At 38.9% G+C, this 26051-nt stretch overlaps 1 protein-coding gene across 1 annotated transcript in view; it reads right to left on the minus strand.

Moving 5' to 3' along the window:
- SPTLC3 (serine palmitoyltransferase long chain base subunit 3) overlaps positions 1–17078 on the minus strand; it is a 1995977-nt gene extending 1978899 nt beyond the window's left edge. Inside the window, exon 1 of the mRNA XM_044056235.1 lies at positions 16702–17078. Coding sequence (XP_043912170.1) covers positions 16702–16794 — 93 coding nt within the window. The 5' untranslated portion in view covers positions 16795–17078. The remainder of the gene's footprint in view (positions 1–16701) is intronic.
- Between the last annotated feature and the right edge of the window lie 8973 nt (positions 17079–26051).

Here is a 26051-nt window from a genome sequence, read left to right on the forward strand (position 1 = left end):
TACAGTGCAAAAAGAGAAGAAAAGTTAGACAAAAGCATGTTTAAGTTAATAGGTTGCAATCTTGGTTTGCTGGGGTGGGAGATGACAAAGGTACACAGATCATAATATAGCTGATATGTTGAATAGGTTCATAGAATATTATTAGGCTGCCTTTGTGGGTCATTTTAAGCCTAGCCAATTACCCCATGTGAGGATCAAACCCTGTACATTTTGTCTTTAAGGTAAACATCATAACTATTATCCCAACCTAGGCTACTGGGGCCTGACTGTTTTCTATCACTTTTGCATAGGTGAATGTCTGGATTAAGACCCTTGGCTTAATCTAATACATTTTAAGTGGAAACGAATATGAGAACACTAAATAAAATGAAAAGGTTTCCTTCAGCAATAAATGTTTCAGCTCGTCTTTCAGACTGCAACACAGGAATACCGTTTTCTTTGTCCTCTTACTTTTCCATGGAGGCAAGCTAATAACAGGGTAATAAAACACAGAACACTTGTTTTTTTTCAAGGCTTAAAGTTAATTATTTCTGAAGGCATGCACGTACTTTAGGAGAGAATAAAGCTAAAAAAAAAAAAAGAATAGACACCAATTAGTGTAAACAGAAGCACAGGCTATAACACCTGTTTTAGCACAAATAACCCCAATTGCAGGTTAACTAAGGCCTATGTTAGAAGCTGCCTATTTGTCACAAATATTCCTATTAGGAGGAATTAATTTAATTACTGTTTACTTTATGTGTGGAGATTTCCCCCCTGGGCCTCCGCTGAAAATGGACCTCATGCCCAGTTGGACATAACCCGGTAAACAAAATTAAATAAACAAACATTTGAAGATATCCAGAGTTGTGTGTGTTTGTATTAAATTAAAATGTTATGGGGTGTTCTGGGGTGTTTCTTTTTGTCTGAGAGTTTTTATTAAAACAAAATTTCTTGTAAAATGTCACACAGGTTCCAATGCTGATAAAATAAAAAACAGTAAAAAGGATTAACTACCAAACGGGGTGCATTTATCACAAAAGCTGAAATTAAGCATTACAGAACTGCCATATATAATAAGTGGGAATAATGACTCTTTAGGTTTACTTTTACATGTGCATATTGCACAAGGACGAATAGCAATTTTCTGAAAGGCAGTTTGCAAAGTTTGCAAATGCTGAACAGAAAAAGGTTTGAATGTGCAATGAGCGAATGCACAGTGAGATTCACTCATTGCACATTCGACATACTGGGGCAGATTGCACTATAGTGGGGATTGGAAAATGGTTCCTTTCCCCACTGTAGTGTGATCTCGGAGTTAGAGTACTAAAATAGGGGGTGTGGGGGGTGCAGGGGGGCTTGCTCCCCTGCATTACACTTTATCTAATTTTTTTTCAACATTAATGTTCGAAAATTAGCGAATTGGCTTTTCGATTTGCTGATTTTCGAACATTTACAACTGTCGCTGTTGTAAGTTTCGTGGTTACGATTCGCTCATATGAACAATCGCACCACTGTGTTTCGCTATTATGAAGGTAAACCAACTTTTATCATAATGGCAACACTTTCCATATTATCTTGGAACGTGAATGGTCTCACAGGTAGAGACAAAAAGGAAAGAATATTTAATTATATTAAGAAATACAGAGTGCAAATAGCAATGCTACAGGAGACATATTTGGAAAGAAATGAGGATGTGACTTTAATAAAGAAAGGATTCCAGGATGGATATTCTGCAGAATATCAGGGACAAAGGAAAAGAGGATTAGTTATATTAATTGTTAGAGGAACTCCAGTAGAGGAAAAAATAATAATGGCAGATGTGTAGTAGTAAGGGGCTACTACAAATGGGATAAGGATTACACTGGCATGTATTTACATTCTACCTAAAACTGCTATTTTGGAGCTTTAAAATTGGAAGAAATAATCACCTTTCAGCAGGGAATATTACTTTTAGGTGGGAAATGGGATTTGATTTGCAATAATGGGAATGTATCTGTGAGCCCCACAAGGGAAAATATAACAAAAGGGGATTGATTTCTGAAAACATTTGTTATGAAGGATGTGAATTCAGTAGCAAAAAAATTACATATTATTCCTCAAGGTACAATAATTGGGCTAAACTTGATAGAAATTATATTTTACAGGAACATGTACATTTACTTCAGAACTTTGATATACATCCAGCAACTATTTCAGATTATGTGCCAATAACTACTAAGATACAACTGCAGAATAATGAAGTAAAGATGAGACACTGATGCTTCCGCACCTACCTGTTCAAAAGATGGGAATTATCCGGGAGTTATTAGGGAAGAAAGTACTCCAGAAGTTACAGATAGTGAATGGATAAAATGGAAGAGGATTTTAGAAACAGGGTACAAATAAAAGAAAAAAAGACATGTGATTAAGAAATAATAAGAATTATTTAGACAACCTGACAGTTGTTAATAAGGGAATCTCGCAGAACAAAGGGAGGTACAAATGCAGAGTGCTACAGTAAACATAAAGGAGTACCCAGGTAATAACTATGAGTTTAGAAATATTGCTGTTAAGCAACTGTTTTTTGTGCTCTGGAGTTACTATAAAAGAAACTTTTGGTGCTATGACTTAGGCAACAGAAAGTAGAAAGGTTTGTTGCCAAACTTAGAGAGTCTACAACAAGAAAAATAACCAGAGATCCTGTAGATGTATTAGAGATATTTTGGAAATTTTATGAAAATGTGTATAAACCAGAGTAGTGGGGAAATCGAGAAAAAGCACAAATCGGAATATTTATGGAAGATTTAAATATGCCAAGGTTAGAGGCAGATGAGGCTCAACAACAGTTGAGGTAAAAATGGCAATTTATAAGCAATCTCCAGGAATGTCTCCAGCAATAGATGATAGTCTGGTGGAAGTTAGGACAGAAGAAAGTGATAAAGATCTGGAAGGTTTTGTTTAAGAATATTTTAAAAGGAGGAGAGGCACCAACATCCTGGAAAAAAAACTATGGTGGCTGTAATACCTAAAGACAATATCTGATACAGCTTCATATAGGCCCATTTCAATTCTAAACCATGATTATAAAGTGTCTGTCTATAATGGGTAAAATAATGGCAAAGGTGATGTGGAGGGGAGGCAAACATTTGACAACATTGACAGAACAATGATGATCCAGACTGATGCAGAGTGAAAGAAATACCTCTGTTATTGCTGGATCTTGATGCAAAGAAAGCATCTGACAGAGTAAGCTGGGATTTTATAAGTAGGGCAATGGAAGCATTTCCCGATACAATAATAAGGTTAACTAGAAGGATATATGAGGGACCAGAGGCAAAAATCAAAGGGGGGGGGTCCTCTCTGATAAGTTGTGTCTGAACAGAGGAACCAGATAGGGTGTCCTCTTTCCCATTTGTTATTTGCATTATATTTAGAGCCACAGGCAAAAAACATAAGGTACTCTGAAATTCAAGGATATAAATTGGTATAGTATTCTAGAAAAGTGAGCTTTATTTCTAGATGATATTAGTTTGTAGTTGATGGAACCATAATGTATATCTGAGTGCTGTGGAATATGCTGAGACAGTTCCGTTTTTTGGGATATAAAATTAAGGATGATACATCAAAAGCTATAGCTATAACCTATGTACTCACATATGAATTGGTCTGTCAATACCAATATTTATGTGGATATGATAAAATGAAGTATTTAGCAGTATGGATTAAAATGAATTTGGTTATGGGAGCTAAAGATATGTGGGAAGAAAGTAAACAAAAGTTAATACAAAAACTGAGAAACTGGAAGTTCTTGCCTATGGATATGGATAGCAAGACACAAACAGTAAAAGTGTTTTAGTCCCTTTAGTTTTATACATAGCTCAAACATATTTTCTTTCAAGCAGAGGTGAAGCTGTGGACAGTAATTAATACAGCTGAATTATTTTATTTGTGAGGGGAAGAGAACAAAAGTGAAGTGGGATAAGTTGATCCTCCAAACAGAACAATGAAGTTTGGGATTACCTGATCTGAATGGATATTTTAGCTAGACAGCTTTGACACATAACACAAGCGGAAAGCTACAATTCAAAGTGGAAAGGAATGATGATGAAGCGGCCGGGGGGGGGGTAATTCAAGAAATAAGGAAAGAATGGGAGTTTGGATGCAGATCCTTAAGGAAAATAGCAATGGTCATATAGAATATTACTTTCATAAAGCAGCAAAAAGTATACTTAGAAATAAGCCAGCATGGGAGTGTTGGAAGGAGATTCTGTCAACAGGGATGACTACAATTAGAGGTACACAGAAAAGGCAAGAGGGAGCTAGAATTTACTACAGGAAGCTGGCAGAGGAACCAAGGTATTGTGAACAAATAATTAGACAAGGAAAGGTAATAGAATGGGAAAAGGCCAAGAAGATATTTGGATTGTAGACAAGTAATTGCCTTCCCTATCAGAGACCGATATCACAGTATAGACGAGAAAGGGATACAGGAATTCTAAATTAAAGACTTGTATTGGTTGAGTTTTTAATTGAGTCTAGAACAGAAGCAGCTGTTAAAAAAAGGATAATTAGTAGGACATATAAAATATTGCACAATAACTAAAAATTTCAAATCAGAAGAGGTTAGAAAAGATTGGGAGGAGAGATTACATATGTAATTCACAAAAAAAAAGCAATGGGAGGACATACATATGGCTCCCAAATATGCAGTAAAGTCTAGAAGACTTAGGATATTTGCTTGGAAGTGTTTACACAGATACGTTTACACCCAAAGCAGACTCCAAAGCTTTTTTTTTTTTACTGGGGTAGATGGCAAATGTTGGAGGTATGATAGGGAAGAAAAAGGTAACTGGGAACATACGTTTTGGGACTGCAACGTATCTATAGTGTAATGGAAAGGCCAAAAGGAAAGAAGTAGGGAGAATAAAGGTGTAAAGAAGGTTAAGGTATCTGTAGCTACGTGTAGCCAAAACATAACACAACTGCACAGAACGTGCTTAAAACTACGTTACTTAAGGGGAAAGTAGACATCAAAGGATAAAGCCTGACTGACTATGTTGTAAGGGGCAGATGGTATATACATGTGTTGTGAAGCTGCTACCAGATGATCTGCCATGACATGAAGTTGGAAAAGTATGATTATCAGCAGAAAAAAAGATACCCTGTTTATGGAGACTGTGCCGGTTTCATTTTTCATTGGAGGGATAGGAGCTAGTTAGGGAAAAGAAGTAAAGACAGAGTGAAGATTTACTATCAAAATGTGGAAAATCAAAACATTTTTCCACAAAATGATAGAACTGTTTAGCCGCATTTGGTAATACAGAATTACCAAAATGTCAGAAATGGTAACCACAGAACTGACATTCGAACACCGGAAGTTCCAGTGTCAAAAGTCTGTGCTACTGGTAATGTTTCTGCAGGGGGGCAAGCCACCCCTGCACATTATATCTAACAACTTCAAGATTGTACTACAGTGAAGTGAGGAAAAGGGAGCATTTTCCGATCCACACTATCGCCATCTCAATTCAAAATGTTGACTTCATATTAGCGAATGTGGATACACTTTTGCTGAGATAAAGTCATATTATTTTCAGTTCAACATTACGGGCATTCATAAGACAGACCCATTATCATCAAACTGCATTTCCACATTTTGATTGCAAACTCAAAGCGAGTAGTGTATGGGTTCAAGCAGTGAAATGAGGAAACTAGAATTTAGTTAAATGATGTCAATACATTGGAAGGAAAGAAATTATGAGTTAGTGATAGAATATCTGGTATTTGTAAAGTAGGAAATCAGACGAAAAAGCTTAGTGAGGTTTGTAGGAAGGAAAGTGTGACTGAAGATAAGGAAACATGACTGAGAGATTGGAAAAAGCTAAGGAAAGTGAGATTCCAAAGCAAATAATGAAAGCTGAAAAAGAAAAGGAAAATGGAAAAAGGAATAACTTTCAAACTGCAAAGGTACAGCTGCAATACCAGACAAAAATATTAAAAACTAGAAATAACTGACAAATATTTGTGTATACTAAATAACAAAAGACAAGCAAGGAAACTAACAATTTTAGGTACAATATATATTAAATCATGAAAAAATGTTTTATTTTTTTTTGGCATGCCAGTTTTAAATCTGGTAATGCACCCAGAAAAATACATCACAAGGAATAAAATAATACATCAACATGGGTGAGATATCATCTTTATAGTCTCTGTTAGCTACCAAAATCAGAAGAAAACACTAAGTGGAATGTAATATCTACATGTAGACACTTATTTTGCTAGAAAACACAAGATATGCATTAAAAAGGTCTAACGGATGATCTTGTCATTCAGCCCTTCACAGCCAATGACAAGCAAAAAAATTATACACTCATCTGCTCCAGCACTAGAAAGAAAAACATGCAATCAGATTTCTACTTAATGGAAAACATCTGATGGCCACCACTAATACAGCAGATACCACAGAAAGAAGTTCAGCCAGAAACTCCTGGTTAAAAAAAGTGAATCTCTAAAACTGCCTTTACGTAAATCAATTTGCAGTTTGAAACAGGGAATAGACCTACCAGACCAGAGAGTTGATCCAGTACATTATAAGCATAGTTACCAGTAATCATCATTTCAGCAAATCTAATGAATAAGTATACAGCAATTAATGTGACCTGGAATTTTTCACGGCATACGACTGCATACAATTGTCACAGAGTTCAAGATAAGGCAAAGGTATTAGATGGCCACACAGCATAACAATGGGAAAGGTCATTCTGCTTGGCAAAGTAAAGTTGCATCATAAAAATAGAGGCCTTTCTCTTCAAGTTGAAACATCACAAAGAAAAAAATCTATAAATAAAAAGACAATGATCAAACAATATTCCAAGAATGTATTACCCTCATATGCAAAATTGGAAAACAGTTAATTTTAAATACAAAATTACTATTAAATCAGCAAGCCTTTTTGCTACCACAGTTGACAAGCATTGTGGGAAGCTTTATATCTGGAGGATCAGAATTTATTTAATAAGTGTCTGTCCCACAGTGGAGAAATGAAAACAAAAACTTGTTAACCAAACCTAGTGCAATAAAACACACAGAAGTGGTCAGAAAAAGAAAATACAGCACCTACAGATTCTCAGTGCATATAGCACTGACAGGCAAAGAAGGAAAGCAGGAAGGTCAATATCTCTATGAAAATGCCCCCACTTAATGTAACTGAAGAAGACCATCTTCCCCATTTTCAGTAGATGCAAATCACTCCTGAACAGAAATTCTAAATGAGGGCCAAGAAATGATCTTATCCTTTATTTGTAATAAAGCTGAATATAACCAATGGCTGAAAAGAAAGATGGACCTTAAGCCCTACTCTTCATTGTATGTTTTGGAGTAAGCGCCAGTGCCATATCACAGAGGGATAAAGCCAGGATGATGACCCAGGCAACTGGGGTTCAATGAGAAGCTCAGACATCTGAGATACTGCCAGGTTGGATGGGCATGCCCATCCTGGGGGATGCTCTTAGATGCACCTATGCGTTAACCCTGGCAGAGGCTGGAAAAGTATGAGGAATATTACTGTATGGCATCAGTGCTCTGGCTGAACTTATGCACAGGTGTGGGCAAATACTACAATGCCCATTGCACGCCAACCCCTTGGTTAGGATAGGAATGAGCAGGGAGATAGGTAGGAAACATATAGGGCAAAAACACTCTCATGGCAGCAGTGTGGTTCTACCAGGGTGCCTCCATCCCTTCACTTGCCTCAACCTTAATTGGAGTAAGTGTGGAGGAGACAGCAGGGGTAGGTAGACCCAGTAATTGAAGACATGCACTGAGGTCAGCTAATGATCAGATATGTGGGAGGAAGAAAAGGTTAAAAAAAAAAAAAAAAGGACTATAGGATAGTTAAGTTTCATTTGCACAGAATAATTCTGAGGCACTTAGCTGGGTAATAGGAATAATTAATAATGGGGAAAAAAAGAAAAGTAGTATCATGTATTTTGGACACATACTGTAAAGTATCAGGGGTGAGCGGCCACGGTGGTGCAGTGGTTAGCGTTGCCGCCTCATAGCAAGAAGTTCTCCGGTTTGATTCTCGGCTGGGGTGCCTTCTGTGCAGAGTCTGCATGTCCTCCCTGTGGTCACGTGGGTTTCCCCCAGGTGCTCCGGTTTCCTCCCATATCACAAAGACATGCAGTAGGTGGATTGGACAATCTAAAGAGGGCTTAGGTGCGGGAATGTGCATGTGTGTGCCTTCTGTGGAAGGTTGGGCGCCGGACTGGCAACTCGACACCGTAAAACTCCACTGCCAGTCATGAGCAGACAGTTAATCCGTTGTGGCGACCCCTAACCGGGAAAAAGCCGAAAGAAGAAGAAGAACTGTAGTATCAGGGGTCATGAAGTGTCATGTATGTCTCCAAATCTACTGGAAATGAATTCATTAAAGTGGGAGTCATAATCACTGCTGTAAAGTTTAGGAAGAGGCTGGGAAAATAGTGATGGTGCTGATGACAAGAAAAGAAACCTCAGGAAAAGCAGCTCTCAAAACAGACCAATAGAAGGCATATGCAACATGGTAGAAAGAGAACAGCTTTGTATACTACACAAAGTTTAAATACAATCACCAGTTTTCTATCAACAGAAAACTGTGAGATATTCTTACAGGGGTCAGTAAAACTGGTTGTGTGTGTGTCTGTGTCTTCGTCATAGGACTGTGACCCAAACACATGGTCACCACACACATTACGTGTTTATAAATAACCAAATGGCTTCTGCCAGCAACAGAAAACCTCACATTCCCTCCAGAGTTACCTGTATGAGACAATGCATTTACAGATACAGCAGCTTACAGAAATAGCACACAGTAAGGTCCTAATGGAGAGATGAAAAGTCAGCAAGCAAAGGAGAGTAGTAGTGCTGAAAATGAATTCATTCTCAAGTCTTGGCGAGTACCTTTGCAAGGTTAACCCTGTTTTTGACAAAATCTCACCAAGGCGACACTGATATATAGGCTGTATTTATATAGCATATATCATGGACAGAAGCAAGTCAAAAACGACAGCTGGGGACCCAGGATAAAAAAGTCCCCGATCCTGCCAGGCACACTGTTGCCAGGACTGGAAAAAATGACAGTGTAGAATCCACAAAATACAGAAACATTCCTACAATGGTGCCAGGCCAGGCCCAGAGGGAGGATGGCCCCCCTATTGTATAAGGAAGTAGCATTCCACAAAAAAAAAAAATCACAAAAAAGACGATAGATTGGACTATTGAGAATAAGAAAGAAATTATATATTGTTACTATTATGTAAAAAGCCCAGAATTTCCAGAAACAAGATATACAAAATGATTCAGAGAGAAATTAGAGGAAAGAAAAATACTTCCACAGGAAAAACTGTCAGAAGCTTCAAATAAAAATTTGTATTCGTTAATACAACAGATTTTTGAAAAACAGTATATAGATCAAGAAACTTTGATCTGTTTGGAAAAAGAAGCATCTGAGGAAGTGCAAAAATATAAACAAAACCTAGAGATACTTGAAAAATATAAAAAAATATGGAAATGGGGAAGAAAGAGACATTGGATATGGTGCATTATTTATGCAAAGGAGAAAGCCAAGTTAACTAACATAGAGAAGGCAGTCTCAAAGATATTCACAGAGAAATACTGGCAAAGGCATCCAGGTATGGAAAATTTTACAATAAAAAAAATAATATCACAAAGATGTAATGTGAAAAAAAAGATTAGTAAAGCGGAAGTTAAAGAAATAGAAGTTGAAGTTATGGAGTGCCTGTGAAGTGAAGGATTTAATGTAGAAAGTCTAACACAGACTACATCACAGCATGATAGAGCGAGTCCCCAGAATAAGGAAAAGCAAGAAGATCGGGAGACCTGTGAAGAAGAAATATGGACATGGGAAAGGAAAAGAGATTTAGTATACTGTAATATTTATATAAAAGAGAAGGCAAAACTAACCAATATAAAAAGAGCAGCACCAAAGATCTCTGAAGAGAAATACAGGCAAATTAATCCAGATATGGAAAACTTTACAATACAAAAAATAAGAAGACTAAGAGGAAAAGCAGAAAAAGATATCAGTAATGGAGAAATCAAAAGAAATACAAACTGAGATTATGGAGCAGCTGCAAAGAGAAGGATTCAGTGAAGAAAATTGAATGCAAAAAGCACCACAACAGGATAGAGCAATGGATATACAAATTAGGGGGAAACTAGTGAAACAGGAAGCAACTGGTCAGGTGCCATATCAAGATATTTTGGAGCATTCCACAGGAAGCCATAACATTCACTTGATGCTAGACAGCAAGAAAGGAATAGGAAACGTGGAAACTCTGATGTAATCAATGTTGAGGAGTGCTAGGCCAGTGAGTTCCCATATGACAGAGCAACAGATGACAAGATGAAATTGAAGGGAATGTGCTACAGAAAGATGCTACAGAACTTTCTATAGAATGCCCGCAGGAAACGGAAAACAAGGGATGTGCCCTCAGTTTGGAAGAAAATGAGCTAAGAGAAGAGTTGATTGACTTAATGAACATGGATAAATATATAGATCAGTGAGAGAAATATATTGCAGAAGGTCAATAAAACCCAAAAAGTAAGAAGTTTGATAAAACAAATGAATGCAATACTTAGGACTGTCCATAGAGATCCATGTGATATAACAGAAGTAAACAGGATATATTACCGTGCTGCTAAATTAACAACTGATAAAGTTCTACCACAAGATCACAGGGTAGTGAGGGAAAGAAAGAGAAGAAATCGAATACCATCATGGAAGTATCGAACAGAGAAAATTATAAAGCAATTAAGACAAGAAGTGTCATTGTTAGAAGATTATAGAAGAGGGGATAGATCAACACAAATACTAAGAAAGACAGATGTGATTAAAGCAATGCATTGTATTAGAAGAGACCAGGATCTATCATGTACTATTGCAAATAAACTAAAAATTTCAGCACAGGTGGAAAAACTTAGAAGATACACAGATAAATATAAAGGAAAAGTACAAAATAAGCAATTTATCGATGACCCAAAAAGGTTTTATACAGAACTGGGAAATAAGGTAAAAGGAATTGAAAGACAGTCAAGAAAAGAAGAAACAGATACATGTTGGAGAAGTATCTATGAAGATCCTGTGGAACATAACAAAGATGCTAAATGGATAAGCAATTTATTGATGACCCAAAAAGGTTTTATACAGAACTGGGAAATAAGGTAAAAGGAATTGGAAGACAGTCAAGAAAAGAAGAAACAGATACATGTTGGAGAAGTATCTATGAAGATCCTGTGGAACATAACAAAGATGCTAAATGGATAAGCAATTTATTGATAACCCAAAAAGGTTTTATACAGAACTGGGAAATAAGGTAAAAGGAATTGGAAGACAGTCAAGAAAAGAAGAAACAGATACATGTTGGAGAAGTATCTATGAAGATCCTGTGGAACATAACAAAGATGCTAAATGGATAGAAGAAGTAAAAGAAAAATAAGACGTTTAAAAGGTACAGGCTATGAAATGGGATGAAGTAACATCTAGAAAGATTGAAACAAAGTTATGAAAAGCCTCTAATTGAAAAACCCCAGGCCCAGATGCAGTATCTTACTTTTGGTTAAAAGTATAGACATCTTTGCATGAAGATTTAGCCACGAGTAAGAACTATTTATATGCACACCCCGAACAGACACCAACCTGGCTGACAACAAGCAAAACAATGTTTTTACTTAAAGAGTGAACCTGAAAGCTACCCTAATATACCAATAACTTGCCCTCCGACGACGTATAAACTATACATGGGAAATTACACCTACTGAGTTTCTAGTCAAATATCAAGGCAGCAGAACAAAAGGGCAATAAAAGAAAGTCATATGGAACAAAAGATCATTTGTTGTTAAATAAAGTCATAGTGGAGCACTGTAAAAAGCGGAAGAATCTAAGTCTGGCATGGATTGACTACAAAAAAGCATTTGATAGTATCCCACATTCATGGATAAAAGAGTATTTAAAAATGTATAAGATACACCCTACACTGATCGACTACATTACAGTAACCATGAAACAGTGGAAGACCACTTTGCAATTAAGCCATGATAAAGGACTGATTATTATCCCAGGGATAAAAATTCAAAGGAGGATATTCCAGGGTGACTCTGTCACCATTGCTATTCTGCCTTGCTCTTAATCCATTAAGCTGTTTATTCAACAGCTTAGGCCATGGCTACAATTTGGCTCCTAGAAAACAACAAAGTCTAATGACTTCTCACCTTCTCTTTGTCGATGATTTAAAACTGTATAGCTCATCAAATGAGGAACTGAAAGCACAGCTGCAGGTAGTCAAAACTTTTTCAGATGATATTAGAATGTCATTTGATCTTGATAGATGTGCAAAACCAACCTTTAAAGCAGGAAAACTGCAGCACCAGGAAAACTTCAGTTTGGGACAAGAATTTGATATAAAAGAACTTGAGCAGGAGGGAGTGTATAAATACATGGGAATTGATGAAGGATCAGCAATAAAACATGAACAAATGCGAAAAAAATTCAGTAAGGAATACTTAAGACGACTTAAATTAATCCTGAGAACAGCATTGATATCTAGTAACAAGATCCAAGCTATAAATCAATTTGCCCTTCCTGTCCTAACATACAGTTTTGGAGTGATTGACTGGCCCCCAACAAAAAGTGTTGGATGGATTAGATATTAAAAGAAGAAGGATGCTTCATGCTCACCAAAAGATTTATAAAAATCAGTGTATACCAAGATTATATATTCCCCATTCCGAAGGAGGGACGGGCCTCCTTGAAATTGATTACATGTATGGATCTGCAATCATGGGACTCCACACACATCTACTGACCTCACAAGATCCAAATGTAGAGAAAGTTTTGAAACAGAGGAGAATAAATCTAAGGTGACCTCTCTGCTTAATCGAGCAGAAGCATATTGACAACAAGCAGGAATGGAAATCAAACCAGAAGTATATAAAAAAACAGGCAGCAACTGAATGTGCCAAAAAACAAAAGCAACTGTATAAGGTGAAGGACCAGATGAGAAGGCAAGAAATGTGAAAAAAACAAAAATATAGTTGCAAGTATAGAAAACTTCTGGAAGAGCCTCACGTTGATCAACAACGAACTCGGGAATGGTTAAGGACAGGCAAATTCAAACCAACAAATGAAAGGTTAATACTGGCAGCCCAAGATAGTAGGCTATGTACAAGCTGGTTTATAAAGTCCATTGAACATGTGGGAGAAACTGACAATGTAGGTTTTGTAAAACCGAATTGGAAACAGTCACACACCTTGTTGCTGGTTGCGACACACTAATGGCAGAAGGACCATATATTGAAAGGCATAATAATGTGGCGAGACTGTTGCACTGGGGATTGTGCAAACATTATGGTATCGAAGTGGCTGAAAAACACTGGAAACATGAGCCACAAAGCATCATAGAAAATGAAGTTTATATCACATGGGATCACCCATTACCAACAGCTCAAAAGACAAATGCTAGAAAACTGGATATAGTCCTCCAAGAAAAGAAGACAAAAGTAGCATTGATCTTGCCACACCCACTGACTATAGTGTATTGTGTACAGAGAAACACAAAATCATAAAATACCAGGATCTGCAGGCAGAAACGAGAGCCATGTAGAAGAAAGATACCCAGACAGTTTCAATAGTAGTAGGAGCAACGGGTCTTATAAAAAAGAATTTACAATTGTATTTAGATATGTTACCAATCCATGTAACCCCATACGAATTGCAGGAGTCATTACTGGTCACATTGCGGGTGCTGGGAAGCGCACTACTGGCTGACATCAAAGATTGAAACAATACTAATTTCATGAACTTTAATCATACTTTGGCTTAGGAATGGGGTCCATTCCTGTCATGGCAGTTTCAATAGTAGTAGGAGCAACGGGTCTTATAAAAAAGAATTTACAATTGTATTGAGATATGTTACCAATCCATGTAACCCCATACGAATTGCAGGAGTCATTACTGGTCACATTGCGGGTGCTGGGAAGAGCACTACTGGCTGACATCAAAGATTGAAACAATACTAATTTCATGAACTTTAATCATACTTTGGCTTAGGAATGGGGTCCATTCCTGTCATGGCATAAGTAACCCAAAAGACTTGGAGAAATTAAAAAACACACAGTAGGTAATCTAGAAAGGTTGAATACACTCTATTTACTTATTTATTTTATTTATTTGAACAAACTCCTGCTTTCAGGCACAGAAAAATGTAAAGGGTAATTAAAAAAAAGTTACTGTTAAACTTTTTTGGCCTTAACACAGCCATAAGGGCAAATGCAAGGTAGTTTTAAATAGTCAACCTTTGCTTCAGGTAATTACATATTCCAATTATTGAATACATAAACTTCAGAAACTGAATTGTGGCATATTTTATATGTCTCCTGGCAGAGTAACAAGAGTAAACATACTGTAAATGTGTACCATCTAGGGACTGTGTTAACCTGTGCGTAGAGAACAAAGTTCTTCCTCTTTCACTAAGAGTTCTCTAGACTACACACAATGTCTAAGTTCTCAGATTTGCCTTCAAATGTACTCTTCCTTAACATGACTGTAATAATATGAATCATATTGCTTTAATGTCTACCAGGATGAAAAATTAATGCAGTCAGGAAAGTTGTAAGTCATTTTTAGTACAATTTGCAAATAACAGGAAGTAGCTTTTTAATACTGATTGAGAATTAAAAAAACTTAAGATAATAGACATTCAACGTTTTGCTCTGCCCTATGAGAAGATCTTCAGCTTTCCAGTATCTACAAACTAATCTTGTATTTTTTGCTTATAGGGAACAACAAACTACCAAGGTTCTAGAAGCAGATTTTGCTCTCATTTTTATACCAGCATTTCTCACATGGTAAGACCAGCCTAGGTGGGAGGCCCATCTTACTTCTACTGAGTATAGTTTTATGTGAATGCAGGTTGCAGGCAGAAAACTTATGAAAAAAAATATATAATGTACTGTATACCATACAATATATGCTTTTTCTTGTAGCAGGAGGTCTAGAGAACATTTCAATGCAGCTTGAGAGTTTTATTATGGCACAGTATGAGAGCCAATGGTGGATGCTCTAAATTTAAAATGTAAAATCTGATACTCAGAACAAAAGTGCAGGACATTCACTTTCAGTTCTGTGGTGTGGTAAAGAACAGATGGGGTCTTGTCTGCTATATATACATTCACTTTCAGTTCTGTGGTATGGTAAAGAACAGATGGGTCTTGTATAATATATATAATATGCTCGTAGCAATGCACACACACATGTCTGTATATCTCTTTCTCTCTATACATATATGTATGTGTGTATATATATATATGATAGAGAGGTGTATATGTAAATGTATGTATACAAGTCACACAATATATATGGTTGGATATATGTAATGCATCATTATAATGGACATGGCTGCACATGTATGTCAGTATGTAGTTTCAAAGACTGATGTCCAAGCCTGAATTATACATTACTTTTTCACAAGTGAATAAATTATGTTTTGTTAACCCCTAATAAAACATTACAAAAGTGAAAGAAAAACAGAAACTATTCTCATAGGGAACTTGGCAACTTCTCCAATGACAGAAAGCATAAAGGCTACACAAAGTACTATATTTTGGTCACTGCTGCTGATTAATTATCATCATCACTAATTGTGCTTACATTACCATGACAGCACTGCTGGAAAACACGTGTGACAACAGAAAAACAAATACATGAATGATAGTAAACCTCAAACTATGTAATTACCAAGTCTTGCATGATCCTCACCACTGCATATTGCACTAAAAAGAAAATTATCTCTGACACATTAAGCCATGATTTATGGCAATCAGGCTTCAAGTTAAAAGATTAATCACATGTCAAAAAAACAAGAGTTTCATTTCCAGAATACAAAATCAGAAGAACTAGCTTAAAAAATGTCACGTTTCTGCGTTTACAACTTAAAACTCCTCGCTATAATTTCACCCATTATAATAGAAGTACAATATATTTAAACTTCTGTGACGAAGTTACTCCTACTGGGCAAGTGGCATGTTTTCAGAAGAAGTATCAAACAGGTAAAGACAATATTTGGGAGGGATTTTATAACCCACGATCTTCTTGAGCTTCCAAAGTTTAATGTGCTTCCGACGAATAATCATGAGGCCAGTGAAGAAATCACAATGAATATTCATTCATTATTGGAGTAAGTCACCGGGTGTTGGGTGATGGGCGGGATTTAGGCGGGACTTGCTACTGCGCAACTAGGGAGGTACTGTTGAAAAATCAACACAACGTATCTTATTAAACAATAATTGTATGAAGTTCGCAAGCTACTAGTATACAATGTACATTGCCAGTAGTCTCCCAACGGCGCCGCTCCAACTCCTAAAATTTTCCTTATGCTTAACGGTATAAGCACTGCCCACATTCGTAGGTGACAGACTAAAGTAACTAACTATTGCGCTTCCAAACCAGAATGTAGCCCTGAAATTACTATCACAGCCTTAGGAACTAATCTGGGCGTAGTTAATGGCTACGGGGGTGGGGGGGACACACCATGTCCCGCCCAATCCCGTTATGTCCACACCCGTCAGTCGCCCCAAATAAAATCCTGCTGCCCCATTTAAACACCAGTCGCTATAGCTTGTGCAGACGTAAACTACACACCAAGCTTGTTGAAGATAACTGTGAAACACAAAAAGGCAACTCACCATTGTAGATATTTTATTTTTTCCACAGTTTAGCTCCGTTGCCTTCTGTTGCCACATGTCAGATAGCAAGAGTTCCGACTGACAAGCTGCCATCCGCAATAATGACACACCAGAAGTGCCAAGCCCAATCTGAGACTACTCAAACCAAGGCCCTTTTCGCTGCCTTCCAAAAGTCCAACTCCGGCCACTGCAGTTGCCAGTGGCAACTCCAAACTTCCACACACGCCTCCTTGCAGCACCGCAGTGAACTTCCTGCTGTGACATCAGTCCCGAGTCCCGACTCCACCCGTGTCTTCATAATCTCTTTTTATCATATTGCTCTCTGGCGGTTTTAAATTTCACTTCAACCAAAAGTGGAAATCAAAACTGGCATTTCATAACCAATACTGGAACAGTTATGTAAATATTATTTTACAATGCGCATGTGTGTTGTTGACGGCATACCTCTCAAGTGCACCTCATCACGAGGAACTTACTACATTTCGGGGTCTTAAAAAGTTCTTGTTCCCCGAAGTTCCACATTGAAAGTGTTTTATCACATATCCAGTGTGCTAGGAGTTTTATTTAACTGATATCCATGTTAAATAGAAATTAATCGTTTTAATTCACTAAAAAGATATTTTATAAGTAAAACCAGCATGTTTTAACCATCATAAGATCTTCCTATTGAAGTTCTTAGTAAACCATTGGTACGTGTTCAACATTCCACATTATGACGGCTTTTGCTCCTCATTTTGGAGGTGAAAGGTTAACGGCTATGTTTATCAGTATAAACTTCCACTCTGTCATGTCTATACCTCTCAACTTTTGTCAGCAGACTCAGAAAAGAACCAGCCTGTAAACTGTGTAGTTTATGCTCACATATTGGCTCTGTCCCTCTAAAATTTTATTTTTAAAGGAAAAAAAGTGGTGGGTTATAATCAAATACAATTAATCAGTTTGTTTGTTGTTTCTTTCGGCTTTTCCCGGTCCAGTAAACAATGATAATCATTAGAGTTGCAGACATTTTATTTCAGAAGATACACGTTTGTTCCTTTCATTTTTAAGTTAACATATTATTTACAATATATAAACATAAAGGAAGAAATTCAACATCACATACTCTACGATGTACTTTTCGAAAAACTTTCTAAGCGTAGCTCTCGGCTTTCCATCTCCAAAACATGGAACTCTGATAACGTGGAACTATAAAACTATCAAGATTTTTCGCATAATGTCAAGCTTTTTGCATCGTTTTCGTCTGTTCCTCGTGACATTTATGCTTTTCTGACAAATCAGTAAGGATTGAATTAACTAAACAATAACAGACGTTTGAGTTTCAGACTTTATCCTTCAGAAAATGCATAATGACGCCAAACAATTTATTCTAGCAACTTTCTAAATTTATAGGAGCAATATATAAAACTTGTCACCATTTTAGGTCTTTGCCTGTAACAACTCCTGGCATTTCCTTTATGGCTGCAACCCTCTACTGCTGTATCAGTGCATAACCGTTTAATAAGAGACATTGAACATTTTGGAGGGAACATAATGGACTCAGAACCTATTCTGAGTATTTGTAGAATTATCATAGGTTCATAGGTTCATACTAGGCTATCTGCCCAAGGGCATTTATAAGCCTAGCCCATAGTTATGTGGCTTTCGCCACCCCTTTAGTTTGAATAAAAACTATGCCTATCATTTTGCTGTGCCTCTGTCAAGCAGTGACACTGAAGTAATCCCTGGGGTATATCTGCAATCTCCCATCCATTGGTCAAGATTCCTCTTGAACAAGGCCAGAGAGGTGCTCTGCCTCACATGTACCGGGATTTTGTTCCACAGCATAGGGAGTCTCTGGGTGATGAATCTGTCCCTCCAGCACGTTCTATTTATAACCGTGTCAAGGTTTAAGTCTCCGCCCTTGTGGTTCTGAGGATCTAGATTTTTTGAGGTGAAGCATATTCATCAAATCTGGGTTTGACATGGCCTTATATGTCAGGCACAGGTCACCTCTGAGCAAGTGGTATGAGACTGAATAGAGCTGGAGTTCTTTCAGTCGGGCAGCATAAGACATATTTTTGAGACCCTTTATCCTTTTGGTGAGGAACTTTTGGGGCCTTTCAAGCTGCAGCAGGTGTCTAGTCAGATACATTCGAACGGGCATTGTACTCAATCATAGGTCTAATGAGTGATGAGTACAGGGGACGATGACCTCCCTTGATCTAGATGTGAATCCCTTCATGATCAGGTGGGTGATATAGAAGGTTTTCCTAACTACTTTAGCAACATGAGTGTCAAACGAAAGGCTACTGTCAACCTGGGTCCCCAGATCTCTGATGACTTTTTCTGTGCTCAGTGGATTGCCACCTATATGGTAGCTAGGGGTAACCTTGTTTTTCCCGAAGGGTATGACTATGCATTTTTGGCGTTTAACTTCAGGCCATGGCTCTGGCACCAGTTATCCGTTTCTGTGAGGCCCTTCTGGAGGATATCTGTGTCAGATGTGTTTTCGACTATGGCGCCAGTTTGCAGTAATCTGCAAACTTTGTCAGCCATAACCCTCCTGTGTTTGCTTGTACTTCAGAAAAGTAGATGCCGAACAAGAGTGGACCCAGGACTGAGCCCTGTGGGACACCACTTGTGACAGGCTTTGAGTCTGACATGGCTCCAGCAACTCTGACCCTGTGGGTTCTGTCACTTAGCCAGTTTGCAACCCATCTTGTGATGTATGGGTTTACATTCAAGCTGATGAGTTTTTCGATGATACCTGAGTGGGGTATTGTGTCGAAGGCCTTTGCCAGGTCGAGGTAGGCTGTATGGACTGCCTTTCCCTCATCAATGGCCTTGGTGACTGTCTCGAAAAAGTCAACCAAGTTTAAGAGGCAGGATCTGCCTTTGACAAAGCCAAACTGGGTTGGATCCAAAGTCTGCAAGTTCCCTATGTCTTTATTTATGAGTTCCATTATGATCCTCTCCATGGCTTTGCAGATAAGGCTTGTCAAGCTAATGGGCGGTAATTTCCAGGGTCTGTGGAGGCACCGCCCTTATGAAGTGGGACCACAGTTGCGTCGCCACTCCTTGGGTGTATCCTGAGGTGAGGCTAAGATTAAACAGCTGTCCTAACTGTGGGTTTAATTCCTCGTTGAGTTCATGAAGCACACAGCCGGGGACACCATCCGGTCCCATGGATGCTGTGTTTTTGCCTTAGTGAGGCAGTTCTCACCTGGGCGTTGGAGATGTTTGGGGGCTACAATCCTCTGAATAGATATCTCTCCTTTTGGGGGGGGGAGAAGTTTGCACTGAACCTGTCAGCAAGTATGTTGGCAATGTGTGTAGGTTCAGTAATTTTCACATCATTTTGAACTAATTCTGAGCATATGTGGGAGTTTCCTCCTAGGTTTCTAACATAGCTAAAGAAGGCCTTATGATTCTCTTTAGAGTCCTTGGCGATTTTTCTCTCAAAATTTGCCTTGGATGATTTTATGAGAGCTCTTAGTTTTTTACTTATAATGATCAAAGGTGTCTTACCTTTCAAGGATTTTGCTCTATCTTGTAGTAGCTTCCTCCTTTTGTTGTAGAGCTTGTTTATGGCTGGGGTCCACCAGACTGGATGCTTGCCTTTGGTACAGAGAGTCTTAGTTTTGTTTGGGATTGCCTGATCCATGCAGTCCTGTAGGTGCTGGTAGAAGGCATTTGTAAGTGATTCAGCGGTTTGAGTAATGTTTACCACTGGCTCAGGGGCCTTAAAGGAGACCACACTAGTTTTTAGAAGTGTGAAATCGGCTTTTGAGAAGTTTTTCACTGTGGTCTTTTTGTTTCAGGTGGGGCGGGATGAGGACCTCCAGCGAGATTAGTTTATGATCTGATCTCACCAGTGAGGGGTATACTTCGGTGTTGAACATTTTGATCCCATGTTCGTGATGATGAGATCAAGTATGTTTTCTCCTCTTGTGGGGATGGTGACTAGTTGTTCCATGGCATTTGAGTTTATGAACTCCAGGAATCTTTGGGTTAGAGTGTTCGGGCTTGAGTAGTGTTCCCAGTCTATATTAGGGTAGTTGAAGTCACCTAGTATGATGGTGTTTGGAGATACATTTATCCTCCAATGTTTTCAGGAAGGCCATGTGAGGTTCCTGAGTTTGAGAGGGTGGCCTGTAACATGCTACAAATTGCAGAGTAGTCTTGCCTATGGTTAATTGCACCTGGATGGTCTCCGATGCATCGTGCGTTGCCACCAACCTTGAGGTGTGGGTGTCCTTTATGAATATGGACACCCCTCCTTTCTTGGTGTTGTCCGGATTTTGGGGCGGGCATGATATGAGGTGAAACCTGTTAGTGCTGGGGTGCTCTCAGGAACCTTGAACCAGGTTTCTGTCACAGCACAGACATCGATGTTCTCCATATTGAGAAGGGCCTCGAGTGCGTGCATCTTGAGATTGAGACTTCTGGCATTGAGCAGCATTACCCTTAGTTTTTTCCTTTTTGGTGTTCTAGGGTGGTAGGTTTAGAATTTGAGCCTTGCCTAAAAAGGCACTATGGGGTGGCAAGAGCCTTTGCCAATATCCGAAGCCCAGGGTGACAGGTGCAAGCCGTCCCTTGTGAAGCAGCGTGGCTTGTCCAGCATGTCATCCCAGGCAGACAGACATTGGATCCTTTGAATGACACCAGAATTTAAGCCAATTATTAAAGCTGATCATCTTATCACTGTATTGTGGCATCATTCTAGGTGAAGGTAGGATACTGCTCAAGGTCAGGGTCATACCTGCCTGGGCTACATAATCAGAGAGCTCCTCGATGTCCCTTTTCATGTAGTCCAACGAGCTGCATCTCAGGTCGTTGACACCAGCGTGGACAATGACTGAGTCGTACTTGTACCTGCTGTTGAGAGACCTGAGTGCTTGCGTTATGTGGCGGATTCTAGCGCCCGACAGGCAGCTTACTGTGACCTTCTCTTTACTCAGTCTGGTGAGTGGGACGTCAGTGTGTCTGACTATGGAATCACCAATGACAAGTGTGTCTGGCATTTTGTTTGGCCTTAAGGGCTGTGACTGTTTGACACTCTGACTGTGTGGTCTATGTGTTGCATGTGTTGGGTCGTGAGGTGGTAGTTGTTTGGGTGTCTGCTTTGGTGGCCTCTGCTGTTTTAGTAAATTTTTGATCAGAGCCTCCGAGTATGTCTTTGTGTGAGTATGTGTATGATTTGAAGTTGTGATGGTACCATGTGTGACTGGGTATGTATTGTGTGTGGTTACCTTCTCCTCCTGTCTGGTCTTGCCAGTCCTATGTTGAGAGAGCTCAGCCTCCAGTTTGGCCGTATAGTTGCATCTCTCGCATGTATTTGTGTTTTGTGGGAGAAGGAGAGGATTGTCTGTGTACATGAGGCAGTTGTAACATTGCCTCAATATTCCCAGGTTCACCAGTTGAGCTGGAGAGGACACTAGCAACTGATCCTCGACATACTAGAAGTAGTAGATAAAGTGACTTTCAAAGGACTCCGGGAAGTGGGTTTTAGGCTGGTGGGGTACTATCTATAATAAGAGTGCTTTATCAAGGTGCAAGTACTGTAGGAGTAAGTGCTAGGCTTTACAGATAGAGAATAGTCTACTTGGGAATCAAGTAGAGATGAACTTTTCAGTTATAGGATATGCTGGTTAGATCAGCAGTACAGCTCGAGGAAGGTAGTTTTAAGGGAAAATTGGAAGAGTGGAATTTAGATGGCCCAAATAGTTTAACCTTGTTTAACACCAGTGTCTTAAATTGTTGAATCGTGAAAAAAAATCACGTAGAATTTTCCCAGTTTAGCTCTTGCCTTCTTCCTGATAGCAAGGTTCGCTGAAAGCTACGAATTGGCACTTCAAACCAAGGCCTTTTCGCTGACTTCCAAAGTGCAGGGGGGGGAAATCAAAACTGGCACTTCATAACCAATACTGGAACAGTTATGTAAATATTATTTTAGAATGCGCATGTGTGTTGTTGACGGCATACCTCTCAAGTGCACCTCATCACGAGGAACTTACTACATTTCGGGGTCTTAAAAAGTTCTTGTTCCCCGAAGTTCCACATTGAAAGTGTTTTATCACATATCCAGTGTGCTAGGAGTTTTATTTAACTGATATCCATGTTAAATAGAAATTAATCTTTTAACCATCATATGATCTTTCTATTGAAGTTCTTAGTAAACCATTGGTACGTGTTCAACATTCCACATTATGACGGCTTTTGCTCCTCATTTTGGAGGTGAAAGGTTAACAGCTATGTTTATCAGTATAAACTTCCACTCTGTCATGTCTATACCTCTCAAATTTTGTCGGCAGACTCAGAAAAGAACCAGCCTGTAAACTGTGTAGTTTATGCTCACATATTGGCTCTGTCCCTCTAAAATTTTATTGTTTTAGAGGAAAAAAAGTGGTGGGTTATAATCAAATACAATCAGTTTGTTTGTTGTTTCTTTCGGCTTTTCCCGGTCCAGTAAACAATGATAATCATTAGAGTTGCAGACATTTTATTTCAGAAGATACACGTTTGTTCCTTTCATTTTTAAGTTAACATATTATTTACAATATATAAACATAAAGGAAGAAATTCAACATCACATACTCTACGATGTACTTTTCGAAAAACTTTCTAAGCGTAGCTCTCGGCTTTCCATCTCCAAAACGTGGAACTCTGATAACGTGGAACTATAAAACTATCAAGATTTTTCGCATAATGTCAAGCTTTTTGCATCGTTTACGTCTGTTCCTCGTGACATTTATGCTTTTCTGACAAATCAGTAAGGATTGAATTAACTAAACAATAACAGACGTTTGAGTTTCAGACTTTATCCTTCAGAAAATGCATAATGACGCAAAACAATTTATTCTAGCAACTTTCTAAATTTATAGGAGCAATATATAAAACTTGTCACCATTTTAGGTCTTTGCCTGTAACACAACTCCTGGCATTTCCTTTATGGCTGCAACCCTCTACTGCTGTATCAGTGCATAACCGTTTAATAAGAGACATTGAACATTTTGGAGGGAACATAATGGACTCAGAACCGATTCTGAGTATTTGTAGAATTATCAAGTTTGGAAAGTTGTCAAAATGGGTGAGTCATGCATCTTGTGTACCTGGGTCATTGTCTCATTTTTTGCTTATAAAAATCCCCACTTCCACCTGGGTTTATAATACACTGCACTTGAAGATTTCTAAGCAAAAATCATGGATGAATCTCAATGGCAACACTCAGATCTGCTCTGAGTTTCAGCACAATGGCACTAAATATACAGAACCAACTGATATTGCCAGCATCCTGGCAGATAGGTTCAGTGCTAACTTTACCCTTCTCTCATCCCCTAAAGGGCCATCTCTATACCGGAAGAATGCAAAGTACCTGTAATCACGGCTGCACAAGTAAAAAACACACTCTCCAAAGACAAGAACACAGCATCCATGGGACCTGAGGACATCCCAGGCTGCATTCTACATGAACTACATAACAAACTGGCACTCCACCTAAGTACCATGTTCAATCATAGCCTCACCTCAGGCTTTGTGCCCACTGAATGGCACACAGCAACAGTTATCCCACTCCACAAAGGGGGAGCCACCACAGACCCCGGGAACTACCACCCCATTAGCCTGACGAGCCTGGTCTGCAAGGCTATGGAGCGTATCATCATGGGACTTATAAACAATGACATTGGTAATCTCCAAACTCTGGACCCTACCCAGTTCGGGTTTGTAAAAGGCAGATCATGTCTCCTAAACCTGATAGACTTCTTTGAAGCGGTCACCAAAGCTGTAGATGAGGGTAAGGTGGTACACACAGCCTATCTAGATCTCGCCAAGGCTTTCAACACCATCCCCCTCTCTGGAATTATAAACTAGGTATAAATCCCTATGTCACAAGATGGGTTGCCAACTGGTCACTGACTGAACCCACACTGTGAAAGTAGCAGACTCCAAATCCAACTTCAGACCTGTGACAAGTGGAGTACCACAGGGTTCAGTCCTAGGTCCTCTCCTGTTTGGTATCTACTTTTCTGAAGTACAGGCTAACACAGGAGGTCTTTGGCTAACAAAGTTTGCAGATGACTGCAAACTAGGAGCCATAATCAGATCTCCTAATGATGTGGACATCCTACAAAAGGGCCTCACTGAGACAGATGCCAGGTGTCAAAGCCATGGCCTCAAGCTCAATGCCAACAAGTGCATTGTCATCCCTTTTGCTAAAACTCTGTACTCATGAACTACCATATAGGCGGTAGTCTACGTAACACCGAAAGTGTGATAAGAGACCTTGGGACACAGGTGGACAGTAGTCTCTCCTTTGATAATCACATCGCCACAGTAGTCAGGAAATCCTTCTACGTGGCACACCCCATCACAAAAAATTTCTCATCCAGGAAAAAAGAGGTCATTGTTCCCCTCTACACATCACTCATTAGACCCATTATAGAGTACAATGCCCCTTTTGGTATGTACCTCACAAGACATCTACAACAACTGGAAAGGCCACAGAAATACCTCACAAAGAGGATTACCGCCCTCAAACAGATGCCCTATGCAGGCCGTCTCAAAAAAACTCCAGCTTTACTCTGTCGCATATCGCCTACTCAGAGGTGATCTCTGCCTAACATACAAAGCTATGTCAAACCCAGAGATGTTGGACATGCTCCACGTAAAGAAATCCCAATCTCTCCGAGCTACACGCTCTAGGGACCTAAACCTTGTCACCACAATAAACAGAACATGCTAGAGGGATAGATTCCTATCTCAGAGACTTCCCATACTCCGGAACAAACAACCTATCTATATCAAACAAAGCTCCTCATTGGCACTCTTCAAGAAAAATCTCAATGATTGGATGGGAGATAGGAAATTCACCCCGGGGATAACTTTTGTGGCTCTGCTTGACAGGGGCACAGGAAAATAATTTTCTTGGGTGGCAAAAGCCAGGGTATTGGTTGGCTAGGCTTATATAGGCCCTAGGGCCAATAGCCTAGTACCTACCTATGAACCTATGAATCATACAGTTTCTTCAACAATGTCTGTTGTAGGCACAAAACCATACATGGCACCTTCATAGTTAACACTGTTGGTAAGGCATACACGTTTTACTTGCTTTCCCTGTTTTGAGAATCACTGTTTTGCATTTTGGAAACCATAGTCAAGATCGATCAGACCAAGCAATATACTGCTTATGTTTCCTCCATACCTCTCAACTGTACAGATTTTTGCCTCATATTTTGGACTGTTCCTCATAAAAATTGTGTTTTTTTGACAAATCACTGGGATAATCTAAGTATTAAACTCACTAAATATTGAGATGTATTTCAGTTTCAGACTTCATATCCTCCAGAAAATGTGTGCTAACACAAAGCCTG

This window comes from Protopterus annectens, chromosome 1.part2 (genome assembly GCF_019279795.1).
Source record: "Protopterus annectens isolate FY-2018-M chromosome 1.part2, PAN1.0, whole genome shotgun sequence".
Classification (NCBI taxonomy): Eukaryota; Metazoa; Chordata; order Ceratodontiformes; family Protopteridae; genus Protopterus; species Protopterus annectens.